The 22,264-nt window shown below is 39.8% G+C and overlaps 1 protein-coding gene across 12 annotated transcripts in view; it reads left to right on the plus strand.

Moving 5' to 3' along the window:
- The window catches only part of PARD3B (par-3 family cell polarity regulator beta), a 1,107,844-nt gene that overhangs the window by 731,860 nt on the left and 353,720 nt on the right, over positions 1–22,264 (plus strand). For all 12 annotated transcript variants that reach the window (XM_055089625.1, XM_055089621.1, XM_055089624.1 and 9 more), the window contains 2 exons: positions 14,748–14,954; positions 15,689–15,926. In XM_055089625.1, the coding sequence (XP_054945600.1) occupies positions 14,748–14,954; positions 15,689–15,926 (445 nt within the window). The remainder of the gene's footprint in view (positions 1–14,747; positions 14,955–15,688; positions 15,927–22,264) is intronic.

Raw genomic sequence — 22,264 nt, forward strand, 5'->3', positions numbered from 1 at the left:
ATTCTTTGTCTCTGTTTATTTTTTTTTCTTTTGCCTACCCAGGTACGTGGGGGGTTTCTTGCCTTTTGTGAGGTCTGAGGTCTTCTGCCAGCGTTCGGTGGGTGTTCTATAGGAGAAGTTCCACGTGTAGCTGTATTTCTGATGTATCTGTGAGGAGGAAGGTGATCTCCGCGTCTTACTCTTCCACCATCTTGCCTGCTAATCAACACTTATTTTAAAACAAACAAAATGGCTGCACAACAGATGCAACCTGAGGCCCACTGGTTCCATACCTACCTGTCAAGGTTTGGGCTGAGAGACTAGCCAGGTCTTCCCAGCCGGTTATTGACTCCTTTGATCTGCTCCAGCTCCAGCTCATGCCATACAGGTAGTGACTGACAGTACCCTGGGTGAGAAAAAAAAAAAAAAAAAATTTATTTTTTTCCCCCCATGGCTATATCTAGTGCCAATAACTCAGTCATAAGATGATGGGAAAAACTATTTAATGATGCATCACAAGCTCCTTCCTAAATTCTTAGCCAGAACTAGGCAGGGAATATAAAAATAGGACCCTTGGCTCAAAAATGCACTTAAAAATAAGAACTAAAGTAGCTCTTTTGTTGTTGTTGTTCCCATATTAGCAGTGAACCAAGTAATGCTTTCTTTTTTGACATAAACACTCTTTAGAAAAGCCATATATTTTTTTGCTCTTATTAAATTAATTATTAAAAGTGGGACGGGCTTCCCTGGTGGCACAGTGGTTGAGAGTCCGCCTGCCGATGCAGGGGACACAGGTTCATGTCCCGGTCCGGGAAGATCCCACATGCCGCGGAGCGGCTGGGCCCGTGAGCCATGGCCGCTGAACCTACGTGTCCGGAGCCTGTGCTCTGCAACGGGAGAGCCCACAGCAGTGAGAGGCCTGTGTACCGCAAAAAAAAAAAAAAAAAAAAAAAAAAAGTGGGAAAAGAGCTCTGTCATGTTTGAAACAGAACTGGGGCTTCTGCTCTGGAAGGATGACTTCTGTAAAAGGCAAAGAACGACCATACCTCCTTCCTGGGGCGGTTCAGATTGCGAGCGTTTGACACAGAGCGCATCACACACAGTAAGTGCTAAATAAAGCTTAGCTGTTTGTTAGTGCTGTTGAGCCAAAACAAAACATCCATCCCAACTTTAGGTCCTTAGGCCATACACACACAGGGAAGATGAGTCCCACCTAGTGTGTAGCGCAGTTCAAAACCCCCTCCTTGTTTATTGTCCACAGCAATAAACAAGTGTATTCGGGCGACTGTGTTGGGACACAGGGCCTCAGACTTCAGAGACCTCATATTGCCAGTGGGGTGAGTCGTACCTCTGGCCACCTGGCTGCTTCCCTCTCTTTGTGCTCTCTCTGTCTGGCCTCACCTCTGTGCACCCTCAGCCCCACGTGGCTACTCTGCACTACACAGATTAGTGGGCTTGCCACCCTCCACAGGCCTCTGTTCTCATCTTTCTCCCTCCCTGTCCCCTGGACCACCTCTCAGTCTGTCTGATGCTGCCCAGTTTTCAGGGGTCCATGTCAGGCCAGAGTCCTTCATTTTCTCCCCTGATTCCCACCACTCACTCCATGTCTTGCTTTACCCCACCTTGTTTAGGGGTGCTTTTGAATTCTGCATTTTGACTCTTTGTATAGATTGCTTGTGCCTTAAGAGCAGGTGTTCACAAAGAGATACCCCTCTGTGTCTTCATTTGATCAATTCAGTCCAGTGCCTATGACAGATTTAGAGGAAAACATCCCTCCTTTTCTTATTAAGAGTAAATATGACATGTATATATGGCATGTTGCAGCTTTGCTACTTTCTTGTACATGCGTAATTGCATCTTATCCCAACAAAAACCCATGAAATTGGTATCACTGTTCATTTAGACAAGTTACTTAACCTGCCTGTGCTTTAATTTCCTCAGCTATAAAATGGAGATAACAATAGTGTGTACCTCATATAATTGGGTTAATATCTATATAAAAGTACTATCTTTTATACAGATTTCAAATGGAGACGAAAGGAACTTCAGGCACGCTGTACTGTCTCTGTCAAACAGTCATCTGCAAAGGAAGCAGGGTTTCAGAATGGTAGCCAAGGTTCTCCATATGCTTCATGGACAGCCGAATGACTAGAAATGCTCAGCTTACTTTCCTGGGGTGGGCGTCTAGAGGCGAATGCTTTTAAGTTTGTATAGATATAAGTAATATCTATATAAAATATCTATATAATATCTATATAAAAGTATCTATATAAAAGTATAAAATCATCCTCAGTATAACCTTTTTCATTATTCCACTTTTACTGATGAGGAAACTGAAGCCCAGAGAGGTTAAACAGTTTGCCTAGACCCCAAGGCTTCCAATGCCAAGTCCACACCCAAGATGCCTCTTACATCAAAATCTTTATTGTTAACCACCCAAGACCACTTGCTTTTAGTCCATCATTTCCTTACTCAGTTTACAGAGAAGTTCCTAATTCACAGTTTGTTTAGAAATTCTATGAAAGAGAAGCTTGAGAGAAACATACCCATACAACATAAACACCCCTCCAGAAACAGACACCTCCTCCCTGTGAGGCAGCTCTGTCTCCTCCCAAATGTGAGGTCTCTGTTGAGTGGCCATGGGAACACAGTGGGAAGAACAGGCACTTAAAAGTGATACCAGGTTTACTCTTATCTCTTCAAAATCCCGAACAACATTTAATTAGCACAATTGTAGATAGGTTGTTTGAACCCCTGGTCAACCATAGCAAGAACTGATTGTATTCCTCTTTTGAAAGCCCTTCTATTTTTCTAAAGTGTATAAAAATTAGTTGTAGGTCTATAATTATTAGTAACCATCTAGAGAATGGTCCCCTCTTCACGGAGGAGTCGGGGCCAAGCTGAGCAAATGAGTTTAATACAACTCTTCTCATCACTGGGGAATTTGTCTCCCATAAAATCCACCCTGTAATCGACTAGAAAATGCTCACCTTCAGACTGGCCTCAGACATACTTCTCACTGCTGTTATCAGTTCTGTACTTATGACCCCTTCACCAGCATTATAGCCAAGGAACAATCTTCCCTGCTCCGCAGGTATCTGTCTGACCTGAGTTGGAATAACTGGTGGGTAGTTATATGAAGGAGAGATTGGAGAATAGGGCATTAAGTCAAGACTCCTTAGGTTACAATCGAAAGAAACGAATTTCAATCTGGCTGTTGCAAAGAAGATAATTTGTTGCTCAAGCAACTGTCAAGTTCAGAGAGTGGATCTAGGGTCTGTGTCAACTATACTCTCACAGTCAGTTTTAGTTCCTCTCTTTGTAGAAAAGCAAGATGGCTACCAGCAACTCCAGGTTTATCCTCCCAGTAACCCCAGTAGCAAACAAGATGACTTTTTCCTGATCACTCTATAAGGATTAGTTCTAATTAGCCAACAACGTACTCCTGAACCAACCAAGGGGATGAAATGACTAGTCGTGCCTGGGTTAGAAGCACACTTCTGGGTGAAAGTAGGAGAGGTGTAGTAACCCAGGGAGAAGCGGGATACCCCTTTCAGGTGGAATAGTGGATACTGGGTAGTAAAAAGAAAAAAAAAAAGAGAATGGAGGTCCATAGGAGGGGGAGGTAAAAAGGGACAGATCAGGATAGCTGAAGCGCTGTGATACCCTTCCTCTTTCTCTGTGAGCTTCCCTCAGTCAGCGTAAAGCAATGTTTCCAGGTACTGCTGACATTTCACTAGAATCCAGCAAGAATTTCAGTACAAAAAAGATTGATCATGGACTTCGCCGAGGGGGAGTTATTAATGGAAATACCACCTTCTTGTAACCTTGTTTCCCGCTGACAAAGGCTCCTCGGGCTGAGTTATAGGGAAACTCCAGTGGGTTGTCAGATTTCACAACAACATTAAGTGGGACTTCCTTTTCATATTTGCTACCTCATTTATTTTGTGTGTCCCCATGTTATTAGTTTTACTGCCCATTAATCATGATATATTATAGAATACAGTAAAGTGTGCTGAAGGAGAGATAGCACTGGGCCCGGCCATGCCAGTCACAGCTCAGCCATGCGAGAAGGAAGCCTAGGAGTGATAGGCAATGCCCCTTCCTACCCATTCCCAGAGGCACAACCATGAACACCTCTTGCCTCCCAAGTGGACTAGAACATGTTTCTTCAGCCTTTCCTACCTGGTCAAAGAAAGATCTGAGGACAGTAGTCTGTTCACTGTGAGGACAGGTGACTAACCACACTAAAAATGTTTTGGAAGAAATTGTTTCACAAAAGCCTGAAGTTACAATTGTAAAAAGGAAGAAAGTAAAGAGCAAGGTATTTTATAATCAGGGAGCTCCATTGCTATATGATTTCAGTCTTTCTCCTAATTTGTCCTATACATTTCTTCCAAATTGTCTTTTCTCAAAATAACGGTATCATCAAGCCATTCCTCAGGTGAAAAACTTTCAAAGGCTTCCAACTGCCCCCTGCTCTGAGTCTCTCCTTCTTAACTTTGAGACCCTTCATATCTCACTTCCTCCTCTGTCCCCACACTTATTTCCCACCAATCCCCAGTTTTCCCTTGCTGGTCCTCCATCTTGTGTTCCCACTACCAAGCAGACATGTCAGGACTTTTCCTCATACGTTTCCCTTGCAGTAGAGTGACTGTCTACCTCCTACCTTTCCCGTGTATTTGATCCATCTTCAAGGACAAGTCCTGCTTCATTCATGAAGCCTTATTATCCTTTGACCTGGGATCAGAGTGTGCTTTCTCTTCTCTGGACTTCCCCAAGTCTAATCTACTCCAGCCCTGACCTCTGCCATATGTCAGTGTTCTCAGCTCTATCATTCACAGACTAATGATCCCAAAAGCCTTATGACCTTGTCTGGTTTGTCATTTTGTTGATGGTGTCATGGGTTGGTCTGAGGGAGAGGAGTCACTTGGCTGGTGAAAGAAACTAACCAGCTCTTTACTTGCTGTCCCAGACATGGTTATTTTCATCAAGTGATTTTAACACTTGGTTTCTCTTTGGAAAATGCCTCTGTAAGAAATAAACTTATTTGGGCTATTGAAAGAAGTGAAATGTATAGAAGATGATTTGAAAAGTGATGAAGACTGTTAAACAATACAAAACAAAAAAGTAGAAGTTTTGAATAAAGAGTGGAAATTCAAAGCTAATGATGACTCAGGCCCACAATGTATGGATGTGGAAACAAATTATCCTGGCATTCTGTTGGCTGGAGATAATCCTCCTAATGAGTGTAAACATTGCTCATGCAAGAAGACATATGGTACAAACTAATGTTTACTGAATATTTACTGTGTGCCAGGCATCACGTTCAAGCTCTATATCAGATAATCCTCTAACTACCCTGTGAGGGATGTGCTATCATTATCCCTCTTTTACAGATAAGGCAAGGGAGGCACAGAGAGGTACAAGCCTCATCCAGCTTCACACAGTTAGTGCAGAGGTGGGGCTAGAACACAAATCCAAGCAATCTGATGCCAGAACTTGTGCTTGCATTAGGTATTGCTTTAAAGATTAAATTTTCAGTGGATGCTGAAGAGTCAGTTGACTGGTGGAATGAAGAGATAACATGTTCCCCATTGGAAATATAATTCCAGAGAAAGCTAGGAGTCAAACATTTTTATTTTCTAAAATTTGGGGATATATTGCCCTCAGATGGGTACTTCACAAACATTAGGGACTGCTCTACATTCTCTGGTGTTATCACTGCATATGTGTTCATCTTTGCTCTGCACTCGGTTTATAACATCTTGGAGGAAAGCAGGTGCCTTATCTTTTATGTCTGAGGCATCAAAGAGTTTGGCAGGAGCTTTAGCTCAAGAATTGTCCAGACATAGCATCTTGGCCAAGTCAGTGGCCGACCTTTTCTTATCTGCCAGCTCAGGGGATTTAAGAGAGGAATTGGAAGGGTATTGAGTTGAGTGGTTCTTCTGAAATTTACATAAGACATAGTAGTAAGGCACTGCCTCTCAGGAATGGTTCTCGAGATCTGTATGATCTCATATATGAATCTAAAAAAGCCAAACTCATAGACACAAAGAATAGAATGGTGGTTGCCAGGAGCTGAGTGATGGGGAAAATGAGAAGAGATGTTGCTCAAAGGCTATAAACTTACAGTTATAGATGATGGGGATCTAATGTACAGCATGGTAACTATAGTTAACAGTACTATAGTACTATATAGTACTATATAGTATATATATACTATAGTATATACAGTATATACTATAGTATATATAGTATATACTATATACTATAGTATAGCAGTACTATAGTACTGTTATAGTATAGTTAACAGTACTATATACTTCAAAGTTGCTAAAATAGTAGATCCTAAATGTTCTCATCACACACACACAAAAAGGTAACTATGTGAGGAGATGAAGGCAATAACTAACTTTATTGTGGCAATCATTGTGCAATATATACATGTATCAAATCAAAATATAAATATATATGTATCAAATACATTGCACACATTAAACTTACACTATGTTACATGTCAATTATATCTCGATTAAAAAAATAAAATGTTTACCCAGGGTTAAAAAAAAAAAATCAGAGACTCACAGGAACAGTTCATATCTCTTGATTCTCAGTCTTTCCTAGACACACACTCACGCTGGGGCACACTCTCATTGAGAGTAATGGTGAGTAAAATTACTCTTATTACTTATTTTATCCTGCCCTTCCTCCCTCCTCTTTTTCTTTGTAGCTCTCTCTGGACATGAAAACACAGTTGAACATGGGCAAGATCAATTGTGTAAGGTGTAGCTTCATTTTATACAGGAAAGAACTTTATAAATTATAAAGCAACAGGAAAATGTTAGTTACTATTACACTTGCCTTCTATTCCTCTTAGGACCTAGCACAGTTCTGAGTGACAAAAAATACTCAGTAAACACTCATTGATGGCTGAATTGATTTTGGCTTGACACTAACAGTAGATTGAAACCTAGGTTAAAGCATATCTCTTAAGAGATTGTTTTTCATATTACTGAATATTCATATTATATATTATTGTTATTCAAAACTGTAAAACCTTACTTTCTATCATTTCTGGAAATACTGAGTAATTGAAAATGTGAAGTTTTGTTTTTTCTTTTTAGTGCAGTCAGCTATAAAAAGGGGAGAAAAGAGTAAAGCAAAAATTATAAAAATAATTTTTGGCCCTAAAAAAATAGAGGTACCCAGTTTACACTACATCCTGTAAAAATGTCTTCATGTGGGTACCATCCAAGAAATCAATCAGTTTGACTTTTTTGTTATGCTAATGGTTTTTAAAGAAACTTATTAGAATCCTTTTTAGTATACTTTATCTTGAGAGTATGGCATTTTACAACCCACGCTGTATAATATATAAACCGCTCGACAATCAAAAGCAGAAGAAAGAGGTGCTGTTGAAGCAAGACGTACAAAGAATAAGTGGTAAAAAGAATGAGGAGGGAAAAAAAAAAATCACTGAAACAGTTTGTATTCAGAATGAAAAGCCTGTTACTAAGACATGCTGGAAGACAAATAAAGGTGTTTTGGGCAGTGGGTAAAAATAAGACTATTCAAAGTGCACATAAGGAGGGGAAAATAGCAGAAAAGGCTAATATCACAGAGAAGTTAAGCAAAAGGAATGAGTCGTAGAAAAAGACGAAACATAGAGAAGATGAGTGAGTAAATATAGGTAGGGCAGAAATGATCAAATCCTTGGAAATGACACAAAAAAAACCTAAGGGTCATATTAACGAAGAACAGGAGGCTGTGTGTGGGCTTTGAGGGCGTGAAGCAATCGTGAGGTGTGTTTCTCCCTATAAACTCCCTTCGGCCTCACAGCACTGGAGAACAGGGCCGTCTGCATCCTGTAACTGCCCTTTCCTTGCACCTTCCTTTATTCCTACAACAAATATTTATTTAGTACTTCTCTGTGCTGACAATACAAAGATCAACAAGGTTAAGAAAATGGTAGGTGGCATTCATCAGTCCTATTGATCCCATACCACAGGTAGGAAAGCTGGCCTCTTTAGTTAGTTTATTTTACTCTCAAGTGAGTCTTTCCCCCGCCCCCACTTAAATAATAAAAGGGTTTTTTTTTTCTCCTTTAAGTAGCCACATTTCCCTTCCAGAAACCAATGTTATTTATGTAATTTTTAAATTCATTATTAGCTTGAATGCCAGTTAGGGGTGGTGGTGGTGGTGGTGGTCGTGGTGGTGTTTTTGACCCAGTGGAGTTATCCTGATAAGGCAGAGAGAGGGAAAACAAAAGATTTTAACAAACTAGTCTATTGGCGTTGGGTTTGAGTCTGTCAGTTGCCTTAACAGAACCTACCCAGAGATATGGTTATAAATATATTTTGAAAAAGAGTTTCCCTACTAAATTGAACCACAGAGTCCATTTTCTTATCCACAAACTAAAGAGTAAAAGAAAAAGACAAAAACGTGTCATGAGAATATTTTGGTGTAATAAATTCACTATTCATTACATTTGTGGGATATAATTTGAGTCCAGGAAAGAAACCGAAATATGGCATCAGATTTTGACTTTCAATTTATAAAAGAGGGAATTTTTAGTGAAGAAAATTAAAATGTACAGCAACACTTAGCAGAGATTTGAAGTCACTTGGAGGGCCATGCCCACGCTTATAATCAAAGCATTTGTTGTATTTGTTCACCTAATCTTCCCATAATTTTCTCTATATCTTTTCACTTTAAAATAGACAATGTTTGGAGACAGAGTAGGAAAGATTATGCAAATATATGAATCTTAATGAGAAGTTCATTACTGAACTTTTTTTTTTTTTTTTTTTTGCGGTACGCGGGCCTCTCACTGTTGTGGCCTCTCCCGTTGCGGAGCACAGGCTCCGGACGCGCAGGCTCAGCGGCCACGGCTCACGGGCCCAGCCGCTCCGCGGCATGTGGGATCCTCCCGGACCGGGGCACGAACCCGCGTCCCCTTCATCGGCAGGCGGACTCTCAACCACTGCGCCACCAGGGAAGCCCCATTATTGAACATTTTGACATGAATTTCAGGAAATGATAAAAGACCCTGGGATATACGAGACTTAAAAGGAAAAATAACTGCTACTAGAGAACTTAGAGATTGCCAGTAAAAGAACTGAGACCCAAATGACAGCAGATAATGTATAAATCAGATACATTATGCCCTATGGTAAATGAATAGGAAACAGGGCACTGTGATAAGCTTGGAATGATGATCAATATTGGGAATACTGAGATAGGCAAGAAGGTAATTCGGTCCATTATGGACACAGCGGATAACATAATTTGGGAAATTATACATTTGGATATTATGGGGAATTTAGGCTAATGGATTTGCAGGGATATCTATTAAAGCACATAAGACATTTTGCCTCTAAGGGAAACTACTAAAAAAAAAAAAATCAAAATTTTCAGTAAGTGTAATCTGAAATAAAAAGACAGTGAGATGTGTTGGAGAATAAAGTGGTGTTGTGACTTCCTAGTTGGAAGTTGTAATAATTTTTCATTCAAAGAGTTTTAAGGCTATTAATTTCACATCACAACTCCCCATGAAGCAAGTAACGCATTTCTATTGTATTTGCCCAAGTTCATTGCTCATAATACAGCAAGGCCAAATTGTTAATGAAAGCAAGCTATCTTGACGAATTCATGGCCTTCTCAAGTTTCATGCTGTGTCCCCCGGATAGCGTTGCAATCATTTTGATCCCCAGTTTACTACCACGCACAATTCCTTTATTTTAGAGGGAGGGGCTCTAACATAATTAATTTTCACCAAGTGCCTTGAGGACCATCAATGTTATTGAAATTTGCAAATTAATACATTATTTATTGTTAATTTATCATGAGTATTTGTTAATTATAAAGCTCTAGCTTGGAGGAAACCTTGCCATGTATCTGAAAGTGAATACCTTCCCCCAAATAATTCTTTACGTTTTAATAAGAATGTATTGGAAGCCATCTCATCAATAATGGAAGATCCAATTACTGGTCTTCTGGATTAAGGCATTCTTTTATTGCAAGATTTTAATGCTAGAATGGGAAGTTCAAACATTACCAATGAAATCTCAGACTAATTAAATGATTATAACCTAAGGGGAAGGGCATGCAAGACTCCACTGTTAATCTTCCCAAGAATAGCCTCTATATGTGATGAACAGATGGATATATATACCTTATTTCAGAAGAAAAAGCTGTAAGGAGTTGTTTGGGGAAAAAAAGTCAGTTTAACTTTTGAATAAAAAAGGAAGGATGGTATTTATTTGTAGAGCCCTTTTCAGCTTCTTGCAGAAGGAATAGTTGTATTTTAAAATGCAGTGGCAGATTGAACCAAATAAATTGTGCTAGACCTTCACTTACTCAAATGTTTAGAGTTGATACAAAAGCACCAGTGACAATAATCATCACTAATGCTTTATGAGTCCCTATTACGTGCCAAACACTCTTCCATCCTCGTCTTATCCAAATTTTACAGATTAGGAAGCAGAGGCACAGGAAGGTTAATAACTCAAGAAATAAGTGGCAGAGTGGGAGGGTGTTGGATGTCCCCACAGTCTCTCCACTTCACCATTCACTATTAATCACTACTCTCTAGACCGTTTTATTCCCTATTATTCTAATCACCTGCCTTGCAGGGAACCAACAGCAGTTCTCAGCTATAGGGCAGAGGCAGGAACCCAAGACTGGGTCAGAAAAACTGAGGTCCACATCCAAACACTCCTCCGGGAAGGACTTTTTGTTTTATAGTGTGTTGAAATGGGACTTTCTACCTAGAAAGGCTGGGGCAGCGGTTTCTCAGTGTTTTGACTCTGTTTTATAGAGGTCCCTCTCCACCTTGACAGTAGCTCTGTGCTGCCCTTCTCCCCACTTGTTTCATACGCGTGGGAGAAATGGTGGCAGAATCCTTTACGTCTTTAGGCTTGAGTGTTCAGTTTCTTCATAACACTGTATTTTTCTGGATGGTGGGGCGCAGTGGATGTGTCTGAGGGTTGGTGGAGCCAGAAAACATGGCCCTGAAATTTCCCTCGACTCTGTATGGGGAAGGCTTCCAGGACCAAGTCAAGCCAATCCTTCATTTGGGAACAGGTGAATCTTCAAAAATGCTGTAGCATCTTTTAAAACAATTATTTCTGTGATGTTTCTTTATGAGACTTTTACTTTAAGGAAAACTTTGGCACGTGGAACGTTAAGAATATTTTCATTATACCTCTTTGAGGATAACTTTTATCATGCAAGATCCCTCTTTTAGTACCTTTGATAAACATTGTATCATTTGTTTCAAGAAATTTGTGAATGTCAACTTCATGTTTCTGACAGGAAGATAAGTTTATCTGGATCTTAGAGAACATGGTCACTGAACACAGAAGTCATAAATTTAAAAAATACGGTCATGCTACTCAAGTTTGTGAAAAGATTTATTTCTTGGCATTTGCAACTAACCTAAACTGGCCTGGAAACTATTGAAAAATCATATTCAGATTAGTTCTGGAGATACTCAAAATGGGACAAGTAAATGCTCAAATTTGGACACAGACCACCTTGTGACTGATAACACGTGGTATTCAGAGATTGCTCTCTCAGATAATTGCTTAAAATCAGCCACTGTCAATATCACATCAGCTACAGGTGAAAATGTGAGGAGTCCTCACTCTTGGGGATGAGTTCAGTAGGATAGAGCTTTATATTATCCCTTCAAAGAGACCTCTACTTGTAGTGGGAGCCTAGAAAACAGCATGATTTGTATAAATGGTCAGGCTAAAAATAGTGAATCTTCCCATTCTGAAAGCTACAGAATTTCCAACGCAATGGCAACCTAAGCTGGAACTGGTGAGCATAGGGGGTAGGGAAGAGGAGCTGACTGTGACAATTTATTGTGCTCACTTAGGATCTTTGTGTGGTAAAACGCTTTATTCCAAGTGTTTTGTTGACATTTAGTGCTGATGCCATCCGTTGACATAATAGTCCCTCGGAACCAGTAACCTCGACCTTCCCTCCGAAGCCTTGGACATGTAAAGGAAATGTGAACTCTAGTCAAGGTCCTTTTCATGTGGAGATTCAAGTCAGTCAGTTCAGTGCACCCCTAAGTCCTGGTAAGGACTTTCCTGATTTCAGATTCTCCTCTCTAACATCAGTCTTTGTTTTTCCACCACTATATCCTGTTTACTCCCTAGAAATAAATAAGAAAGTTGTTTTCAAGCCTGAAAAATCCCCGAGTCCACATTTGTAACCAAGACTCAATCGCCTTTCTGCTTTTAGTTTTACTATGTACTGCATCCAGTAGAGCTAGGTTATAATTTCGGGCAACATTAGTTGACACTTCTAATTTGTGACTTCTATTTATGTAAAGTGAATTACTTGCTGGCTCTATTAATCCTGCAAAGCCCATGAATCCTTAATGTTCAGTTTGCTTTGAATGAGTAACACTGTATTTGTTCCTTCTCAAATATGACTTCTTGCTGAGCTTTAGATGAGCTCCTCTTAGATAACATGCCTTATGTCTTGGATGATTTATTCACTTTCATGTTCCCCAGAATTTATTGCTAAAGGTTGACGTGAATACTTACAGTTTGGGCTCTAATATAATCTCCTGAATGGCAATTAATAAATAAAAGATGGTTACTGTTGTTGACAGAGGAACTAGGCTTTCTCAGATAGTTTTCATCTTCATGTTTTCACCAAACTTCATGTCAGATCCCTAGGGAGTGATGGTGTAAAATATTTTCTGTAAACTCCAAAGCTTTTACTGTTGCTTTAATACCCAGAGCCTCTATGTTGCTTTTTGTTTTCTTGTCAGAAATGATCTTATTCAATTTCTGTTTCTTCCACTTACCTTCCTTCCTGGGACTATAAGAAATATGCCTCTTTCTGGATTTAGTAGTGATGTATTCTTACTATTTATGATTTGCAAGTAGCACCTGAAATTTGTCCCTGAAATTTCTTATAATTTTTTTTTTTGCTTAGTGCCATCTCTGTTGCATTTATTAATGATGCACTGTTGCCTATAAAATGTAATGTTTATTGTCATCATGTATATTGTTCAAAGTGCAAAATTGCCTCCTGTAAGTTAATGATGAAACTGTAAAACAACATCCAGTTTTTGCATTTTGTCCGCTTGATTAGGCTCAGGGTCTTATTTTAGAGATGAGGAAACTAGAGGCCATTTTAAGTAGCTTGACCATAGTCAAGTTAGAGGGTAGAGGCCAAGTACAACTTTAGACAGTACAGAGCAGAAAAGGCGGAATTAGGCTGCCTGAGGACAGTTCCCAGCTCTGAAGCTTATTAAGTGTGTATCTTTAGACTAGGTATTTATCTGCTCAGTGCCTCAGTTTCCTCATTTGTAAAATGGGAACAATTTTGGCAGTAGCACAACTGTAAAGATTATGGTAAATTAAGTAAAGCACTTAGAACAGGGCTAAGCACTCCCTGCTTTATTAGTTATTAGCATCATTTTCATTATTTTGACTATTTTTAACATATTCACAATACATGGGAGGGTGTGTTTTGTTTTTTTTAACTTTATGTGTGTCTCTATAGTTATTATACCTTTGTTGTACTTCTTTTGTATTCCTTGTATTACCTAGTGATAATGTTCGTGATGGTAGCATTAGTAGAAGCAAAAATACTGATCATAGTAAGAAAAGATAGGGCTGTTTACTGAGCCTTACTATATGCTAGGCACTGAAGTAGGTACTGTATGTACACAATCCTTAATATGTACTCAATCTGCATCTACTAAAAAACTGCAAAGTAGTTTATTTCCAGAAATGCACATGTAACCCCTTCATGACAGTAATCTTTGTAACTGGAGAGGGTCATGAGCTTTGGCCCTGGTGGGAAAGAGCCCCGCTAGGATTCCCTCCATCTTTAAAACAATCCGTGTGCTGCTGATATTTATATAGCCTGATCTTGTCACAGACAACTAGGGGCCTGGCTGTGGGTGGGAATGGGGGTCAAGGCATGGGTGAAAAGGGGCAGGTGACAGGGCAAGACAAACAGTGCAAATGAAAAATATTACATATCAGAACCCACATTATTAAACTTCACCTAGCTTTTTTTTTTTTGGAATATTATATCGTATAAAGAAAACTACCTGTTTCCTAGATACCCAAATAGAAATACATTTGGAACAGTAAGCACTGACACAGAAAAGTTGTTTTCTTTCTTGCTTTGCTTTGTCAACTAAAAAAAATTGCATTCACCATACAGTAAGAGTGCTAGAGTATGGTAAAGTGTTTAACCATAAAAATTACAATCACTTCAATGCTCTTTGATTTCTGTGCATAATACATTACTTAATAATTATAAAAACAATGTTGGAAATAATAAAAGCTACAATGTAGGGGAGTGCTTGGAATGAGAACTGTGAGAGAAACACTGCTAGGTGCTCTGTATGTGTGTGTGCAACTGTGTGTGTGTGCATATACACACGCTCATACATATAATCTCTACAGACTGCTGTAGCCTTTCAAAGTCATGTATATGTGTGTGCACATGTGCATATATATGTATATACACATGCATATTTATTTCTATATATGACATATCATTTTAAATCTTCCCACAACTTTATAGAAAAGGAAACTAAGGCTCAGAGAAGTCAAAGTACTTGCTCAAAGTCACAAAAAGTGGCAACGCTAGGGTTTAACACCAAGTCCCACCCACTTAACCCCCCCCTCCCTTTTTGAGATAGAACAACAGCAAGCCTTCCCACTCCACCCCACTGCCTCGTTAGGGGAAGGGTGACCTTTTGCCCTTTTTTCTTCCAGACTCTCCAAGCAAAGATTTCGGTCCAACTCTGGGTTTGAAAAAGTCCAGCTCCTTGGAGAGCCTGCAGACTGCAGTTGCCGAGGTCAGGAAGAACGAACTTCCCTTCCACCGGCCCCGGCCGCACGTGGTCCGTGGCCGAGGCTGCAACGAGAGCTTCCGAGCAGCCATTGACAAATCTTACGATGGACCCGAAGAATTAGAAGCTGGTAGGGCAACGAGCTTGCTGAAATGGTTTCTTCCTCTCCTTATTATCTGCGAATCATAGGCAAGAATGGGTGCTTAACTACAGAGAAAAGTGATTTAAGGTCACAATTATATTTTTGATATTAAAAGTAATTCATTTCCCTGATATGTTTTGCCCTTTGGCTTAACGAACATGGAACTGGATAACGCAACATGTGATTTATTTTACAGTGCAACCGCCAAAGAAATGTTCTCCTTCAATTTCCTACAAGGACCAACTGTCATTTACCCTTAGGGTAGGAGCACTAAGTATGCATCTCTTGACATTATTATTCAAGTCATTAGATGCAGCCTCAACCCAAGGACTGACTGCTTTAATTGGGTAGAAGCAGTCCGGTTATAGCTGAACTCAAAAACTTCTCCTGGAAATAAACTCACCCTGTTTGTTTCCCAGCACGTCGGCGTTCTGAGCTGATCAAGGTTAACAAGCTGCTTTCAGAGAGATCAGTGTTTCATCACATAGCAAACCTTTTATACTACTGGCTAAGCAACCAATGTCCCCCACTCCCAGCAGCAAACCTTGCTTGAAGTAACCAGATTTAGGCAGTTGTCTCTTCAAAGGGTACACGTAGCCTCGTGGCAGGGTAGAACTCCAGAGTGCCTTTATTCATTATTCTGTATTTTACATTTTAACTTTTCTTGAGATACTAACAGTAAGTGCCCCTGACCATGTGTATTGATTTTTTTCTCTGTACAGATGGTCTGTCTGATAAGAGCTCTCACTCTGGCCAAGGAGCTCTGAATTATGAATCTGCCCCTCAGGGGAACTCTGAGCTAGAGAATGCAGAAAATAAAGCCAGGAAAGTCAAAAAACCGAAAGAAAAGGAGAAGAAGAAGGAAAAGGGCAAATTCAAAGTCAAGGAGAAAAAGCAGAAGGAGGGAAATGAAGATCCAGAAAGGAAAATAAAGAGGAAGGGATTTGGTGCCATGCTGAGGTAGGGACCTGCTTTGAAGGCAAAGTTGGGATGGTTTTGTTTTGTTTTGTTTTGTTTCTGCTGATGAAATCACTCATTTGTGTGCATTCAAAAAAAAAATGCAAGCTTTCCCTCCTCTTCAGCTAGATGCCTAAAAGTCTTTTTTTAAATTAAAGTATAGTTGATTTACAATGTATTAATTTCTGCTGTACAGCAAAGTGATTCAGTTTTGTGTATATATATATATATATATATATATATATATATACACACACATATACATTCTTTTTTATATTCTTTTCCATTATGGTTTATCACAGGATAGTAAATGTAGTTCGCTGTGCTATATAGTAGGACTTTGTTATTTATCCATTTTATATATAATAGTTTGCATCCACTAATCCCAAACTCCCAATCCTTCCCTCCCCGACTCTCCCCCACCCCATTGGCAGTCACAGGTCTGTTCTCTATGTCTGTGAGTCTGGTTCTATTCCATAGATAAGTTCATTTGTGTCATATTTTAGATTCCACATATAAGTGATATATGGTATTTGTCTTTGGCTGTCTGACTTACTTCACTTAGTATGATAATCTCGAGTTGCATCCATGTTGCTGCAAATGGCATTATTTTGTTCCTTTTTATTACCGAGTAGTATTCCATCGTATATATGTACCACATCTTCTTTATCCATTCATCTGTCGAGGGACATGTAGGTTGTTTTCATGTCTTGGCTATTGTGAATAGTGCTGCTATGAACATGGAGGTGCATGTATCTTTTTGAATTATAGTTTTGTCTGGATATATGCCCAGGAGTGGGATTGCTGGATCATATGTAGATGCCTAAAAATCTTAACTGGTGACTGTGCTTAATCCTTTCCTTCAGAGGCAGAAGGGGCCTCTTGGTTGGCTCTGACGCTCATGGTGATGACAGGAAGCTGTCGTAAATGTATGTCAAAGAAAAGCCAACACTTGGTAGAGGCATGGGCAACGCCTATAGCCCTTGGTACCAAAGCATTATGTGGATAAAGAAAATGCTTCTTCCATCAACACAGGGAAAGCAAGAGGTGAGGGAGTCCTCAACTGTGACCTCTAGAATACCGCCTTTGAATTAGAGAAGACAGGTTAGATGAACCACAAGCTCACTCCCACCCCACCCCCCATGATTCTAGGTGTGCCCATGGCCAGGTCTGTGGGCACCTTAGTCGTCAGAGGCAGTGAGGCGCAGTGGAGATGTCATCGCATCTGGAGTCAGAGGGCCTTGATCTGAACCCATGACCCTCATACACAAGCTGCTGGGCATCGCACATGTTACTTAACTTCCCTGAGCCTTGCTTTCCTCACTTTCAAAATGAGGCTAGTATACTGCCGTCTAACTCAGCGGGATTGAGAGACAAGATGTCGTAGGCAGTCAGTCCATTGACCAGGCATAGCTCAGCAGGGTGCAATCAGAAAACAACTTTCTCTCTTCTCCTACAGCTACCTTCAAATACACCCTGTTGGTGTTGTCAGAATGTCCACGATTTGATGACCTCTCAGTTGTCTGAGAAAACTGAAAAATGAGCAACATCAGAAAGCTGATGGCTTTCTGGTCACTTCTGGATGTTAAAACACCCTCTTGGTCAGGGGCTAACATGCACCATCTGATGTTAATCAGTACTTTCTTCTCTGCTGCCCCTCAGGGCTCAGCCCTAGCGAGGGCCCTACAGTGTGCACGATGCCACGTTCTTCTGGTTCTCCGTCTCTGGGACAAAGGGAAGGGAAGGACTTTATTAAAACAGAGGCCTGTGTCTGGTATAATCTGGCAGTTGGGGCTCTTTGTGCGCCACTTTTGTGGATTTTTCAGGGGGCTCCTTACTGCACTCATCACTGGTGTAGGAGATTTATTTTTCCGTTGACTTCCTAAGACCTTTTGACCTCAGGGAGCACAACTCTGGAGCCTCCTTACCCCGCTGGTAGACTCCTTTGATGATGTCAGCTTAAGGTGGCTTTCATCCACCTTCCTTCTAGAGCATCTGCTTGGCTCGCTAGAATTACTGAACTCTTGCCCCTCCAAATGGTAGAAGTGCAGCCTGTTCCCAATGTTCCCATTTCTCCCCAGCTGCCGTAGAGACCCCCCAACCAGCCTGGCATCTCCAGATCACCAAGCAAACAGTTACAACATGGGATGTCGGTCTCCTTTTATACAATTACCTCCAAATTTTCTGAGGGGTTTTCTCGCTGCCCCCTCACTTATTTTGTTGGGAGTGAGATGAGGAAGCACCTCTTGCCATTACTTCCTTTACTCCTATAATTTCCCAGCAAAGAAAATCCATTTCTCAGTCTCTACCCTTCTGTTCCGTGGGCTGAAGGTGAGTGATGAGAGGTGATAGTTGATGGGCCAGTTTAGCACCTCTTGTTAAACCGTTAGGAGATGTCTTTCTTAAGAATGCTGGGTGGTATTTGTCATCACATGTTCTCAGTTTGGGATGTCCTACGGAAATTTTAGACAGAAATGGAAAGTTCTATTCCATATCTGTTATTCATATATATATATATTCTCTCTCTCTCTCTCTCTCTCTCTCTCTCTCTCTCACCTTTCTCTCCATGTTTGTGTGTGTGTGTGTGTGTGTGTGTGTGTGTGCATACATATGACCTTGAAACTACAAAGTGACATTTAGGGACACAAATAACATCAACACCAGTGGACATATCTCTCAAAAAACAGTGTTTTTCCTGGTGGTCTCTTTAGACTCTGTATTTCCATTTGCCATTTAAAGTTTTTAACTTGCCCTTATTCTGGGTAACTATTATGACTGCTCTTAGATAGTCATCCTGATAATAATGATAACGTGTAACTGCAGTATATTTAGATGAGAGTCACCTTTGCAGTCATGCAGTTCAGAGGTTAAAAATGCAGACTCTGTATGTGTAACTCTGATGCCAATCCTGGTTTCTCTGCTTTCTCTCTAGGTAACATTGGGCAAGTTATTGTAATAGTTAATCTCTTTCTGTGTCATCTGAAAAATGGGAATAACAATAGAATCTACCATTCTTATGAGAATTATAGTTGCTTAATTACAAGTAACTTGCTTAGAACAGTGCCTGGCAAGTAACCAACATTCAATAAATGTACATTATTGCAGTAAGTAGAATAATGGCCTCCCTAAAGATGTTCATGTCCCACTCTGCAGTACCTGTGAGTACGTTATATTGCGTGGCTAAGGAGAATTGAGGTTGCAGGTGGACTTAAGGTTGCACTTCAGCTGACCTTAAGATAAGGTGATGATCCTGAATTTGCCCCTGTGGGCCCAAAGTAATAACAAGGGGCCTTAAAAGTGGAAGAGGAAGATGTGACTATGGAAGAAAGGTACAGAGAAATACAACATGTGACTGGAGGGACTGTAAGCCAAGGACTGTGGGCAGCTTCTAGAAGGTGGAAAGCAGAGAAATGGATTCTTTCTGGAGAGCTTCCAGAAAGGAGCACAGCCTGCCAACCCCTAATTTCAGCCCATTTCTGTTGTCTAAGCCACTAAGTGTGTAGCAAATTTTGCATCATCAATAGAAAACCATATAGCTATTATCATAATTATTAATACTTCTAATATCAGTAAATTATAAGGTAAAAAAACCCTCTTTAAGGTGTTAAAGAAGAAAACTCTAAGGATTTGACTAGTCTGTAAGTATAAAAACTATTAGAGCTTCACATATCCCATTTTCTAGAATATTACTAAAGTAAGCCTGAACTTCGTATTTGATTTCAGTTGATGGGATTTGGCAGGTTCATTCTCCACTGCCCAGAATACAGAGCTGGCTCTTCCTGTTGTCATCCAGTATTTGCTGTGTTTTCCTCTGTGTTTTCCTACATGCACATTTTCAACAACAAAGAACACAATAACTGCTACCATTAGCCAACAGATTTTGCTTTAACTCTCATCTGTTGCTCAGATGCTTTTGACTTAGTTTCTTGTTTAAAAAAGATTGATTGCTCTAAGGATCTCGAGGAGTTGGATGTGGCTTTGCTCTTGCTTGTGGGAAGCTAAGTGTTGTGTGCTTTTCTGATAGTCACTGGCTGCTTTTGTGTTGATGACGTGTAGTAGCACAGTTTAGCTCAGTTAATTTAACCTACTTCCTATCGTTTTGAAAAAATGATGGGGGGAGTCTTATTAAGTCCTATCTTTACATTTGTTGTCTGATTCCAGTATGCATATGTTTTGTTGAATGCAGAATTACCTCTTGGCAGATTCAACTACGGCTCTTACACAGGCCGTGAATTACTGTATATTGAAATTATTGAATTATTGTATATTGAAAAATACACAGCTTAAGAACCTACCAACTTTGATAGTTTCCCTGTATGCTGTTTTACCTGCTGTTGAAAGAGAATTTTAGAGGATCAAGATGCTTACATTTTTCCATTATGTGTTTCCTGTATTCTTCATGACACTACCCTGTAGAAAAGACCACCGGTGGCTTCTTGCAGCCAAGGGGTGAAGTTCAAACCCCTCCAAAAACAGCTCCATGGCTGTCAGCCCTACTCTGCCTTCCTGGGGTCTAGTAGATGTTTTCTAAGCACTGAAGAAAAATATCTTTTGGCTAAGAAAATCTTGCCCTGTCTAGAGTGGAAAATTCAAGTCAGTTCTTGATTTATCAATTATTTAATAAACTTGTCAATCCTTATATTCTTTAAGCTGAATTCTGTCACAGATTTGTGTTTAAAATCCATTCCTTTACATCATAGCAGCTATTGTCTCCTCTTGATTTTATAGACCACTCACTTTGAAAACCTCTGGCCTATCAACTTGCTCTGGACCCTAAATGGAAAGGCTTGATGTCAATCAAGTATCTTTCTCTATACCCTTGGTCTGCCCAGGAAACTCCTTTTTTAATGGATTAACAAAGAACAAAGAGTAAAGCCTGCCAATCGGAATTTCATTTCTGTTTTTAGTATGTTTGCCCATATTCATTTGATTAGTAATATTGTTGAATACCTCCTCTTTGCCAAGCACATTCACAATTATTCTTCATTTATTTAACACCATTTATTGAAGGCCTGCTTTGCATCAAGCACTGTTCTAGGCACTGGGCATACAGCAGTAAATCTCTGCTTTAATGGTACTTCTTTTATCTTCACAAAGGAAGAAACAAAATCAAAGACTTTTGAATTTCTTGTGGTGAGTTTAAACCAAAAACAAAATATGTAACCTATCTATAACAATGAATTTCCCAGGGAGTGGTGCGATGTTTGCCTAGGATAGAACTCAAGGGAATCAACAGTCAGTTTATATGGTGCTGAACAAGACCTCCTGGCCATGGCTCTTATGGAATTTATACTCCAGTGAGGGAGAGAGAATAAACAACTCACTCAAAATAAATGAGATTATTTCAGGCTCTAGTAGGTGCTATGAAGAAGGTAGAATCAGAAGGGATGGTGTCATGTCACCCTCAGTAACTGGCTACCAGCCTGATATAGTGTGCATCTGCACAGGCTACGCTGAATTTCCAGCAGATATATTATCAGAACTTAACACGCTGGGGTACTAATGCCAAATCACCTTATTCCTGCTTTTTTTTTTTTCATTTTTGCAGCATCTGAATATGCGAAGATTATTTTAAAACCCGTTTCACATAAAGTTATAACAAAGAGGTAACCCAAATTGTGTATGTTTTAGTATATATGATACCTGAAGTATCATTTTGAAGTGATGATACTTCACACCTGAAGTAAACATTTTAAAGACACATGGTCTGTAATCTGAATGGTGAACTTGATTTGCAGCTGCTTATATTTAACTCTGCTCCTCCCAGCCCAACAGTTGGATATTCTTTATTATTTCTTCCCAACTCAGCTAATGCAGGTACCTCAGGAATACACTGGTTCAGTTTCTACATTGAAAAAATTGAATCATGAACCCTAATGACAAAGGTATTTTTTAAAACACAGAGGCAATAACTTTGATTTCTAAACTTTGCAAATGGTAAAGCATCTATGTTTCATCCATTTTATGCTCAAATATACTACAAGCATGCCTCGTTTTGTTGTGCTTCACTTTATTTTACTTTGCAGATATTTTATTTTTCACAAATGGAAGTTTTGTGGCAAACCTGCATCGAGCAAGTCTATTGGTGCCATTTTTCCAACAACATTGGCTCAGTTCATGTCTTAGTCTTTGTGTCACATTTTCATAATTTATGCGGTAGTTCAAACTTTTTCATTATTATTTATTTGTTATGGTGATCTGCGGTCAGTGTTCTTTGATGTTACTATTGCAAAAAGATAACTCGCTGAAGGCTCAGATGATGGTTAGCATATTTTAGCAATAAAGTATCTTTTTTTTTTTCTTTTTTTTTTTTTTTTTTTTTTTTTTGCGGTACGCGGGCC

The sequence above is a fragment of the Physeter macrocephalus genome, chromosome 2 (genome assembly GCF_002837175.3).
Source record: "Physeter macrocephalus isolate SW-GA chromosome 2, ASM283717v5, whole genome shotgun sequence".
In the NCBI taxonomy this organism is placed as follows: Eukaryota; Metazoa; Chordata; class Mammalia; order Artiodactyla; family Physeteridae; genus Physeter; species Physeter macrocephalus.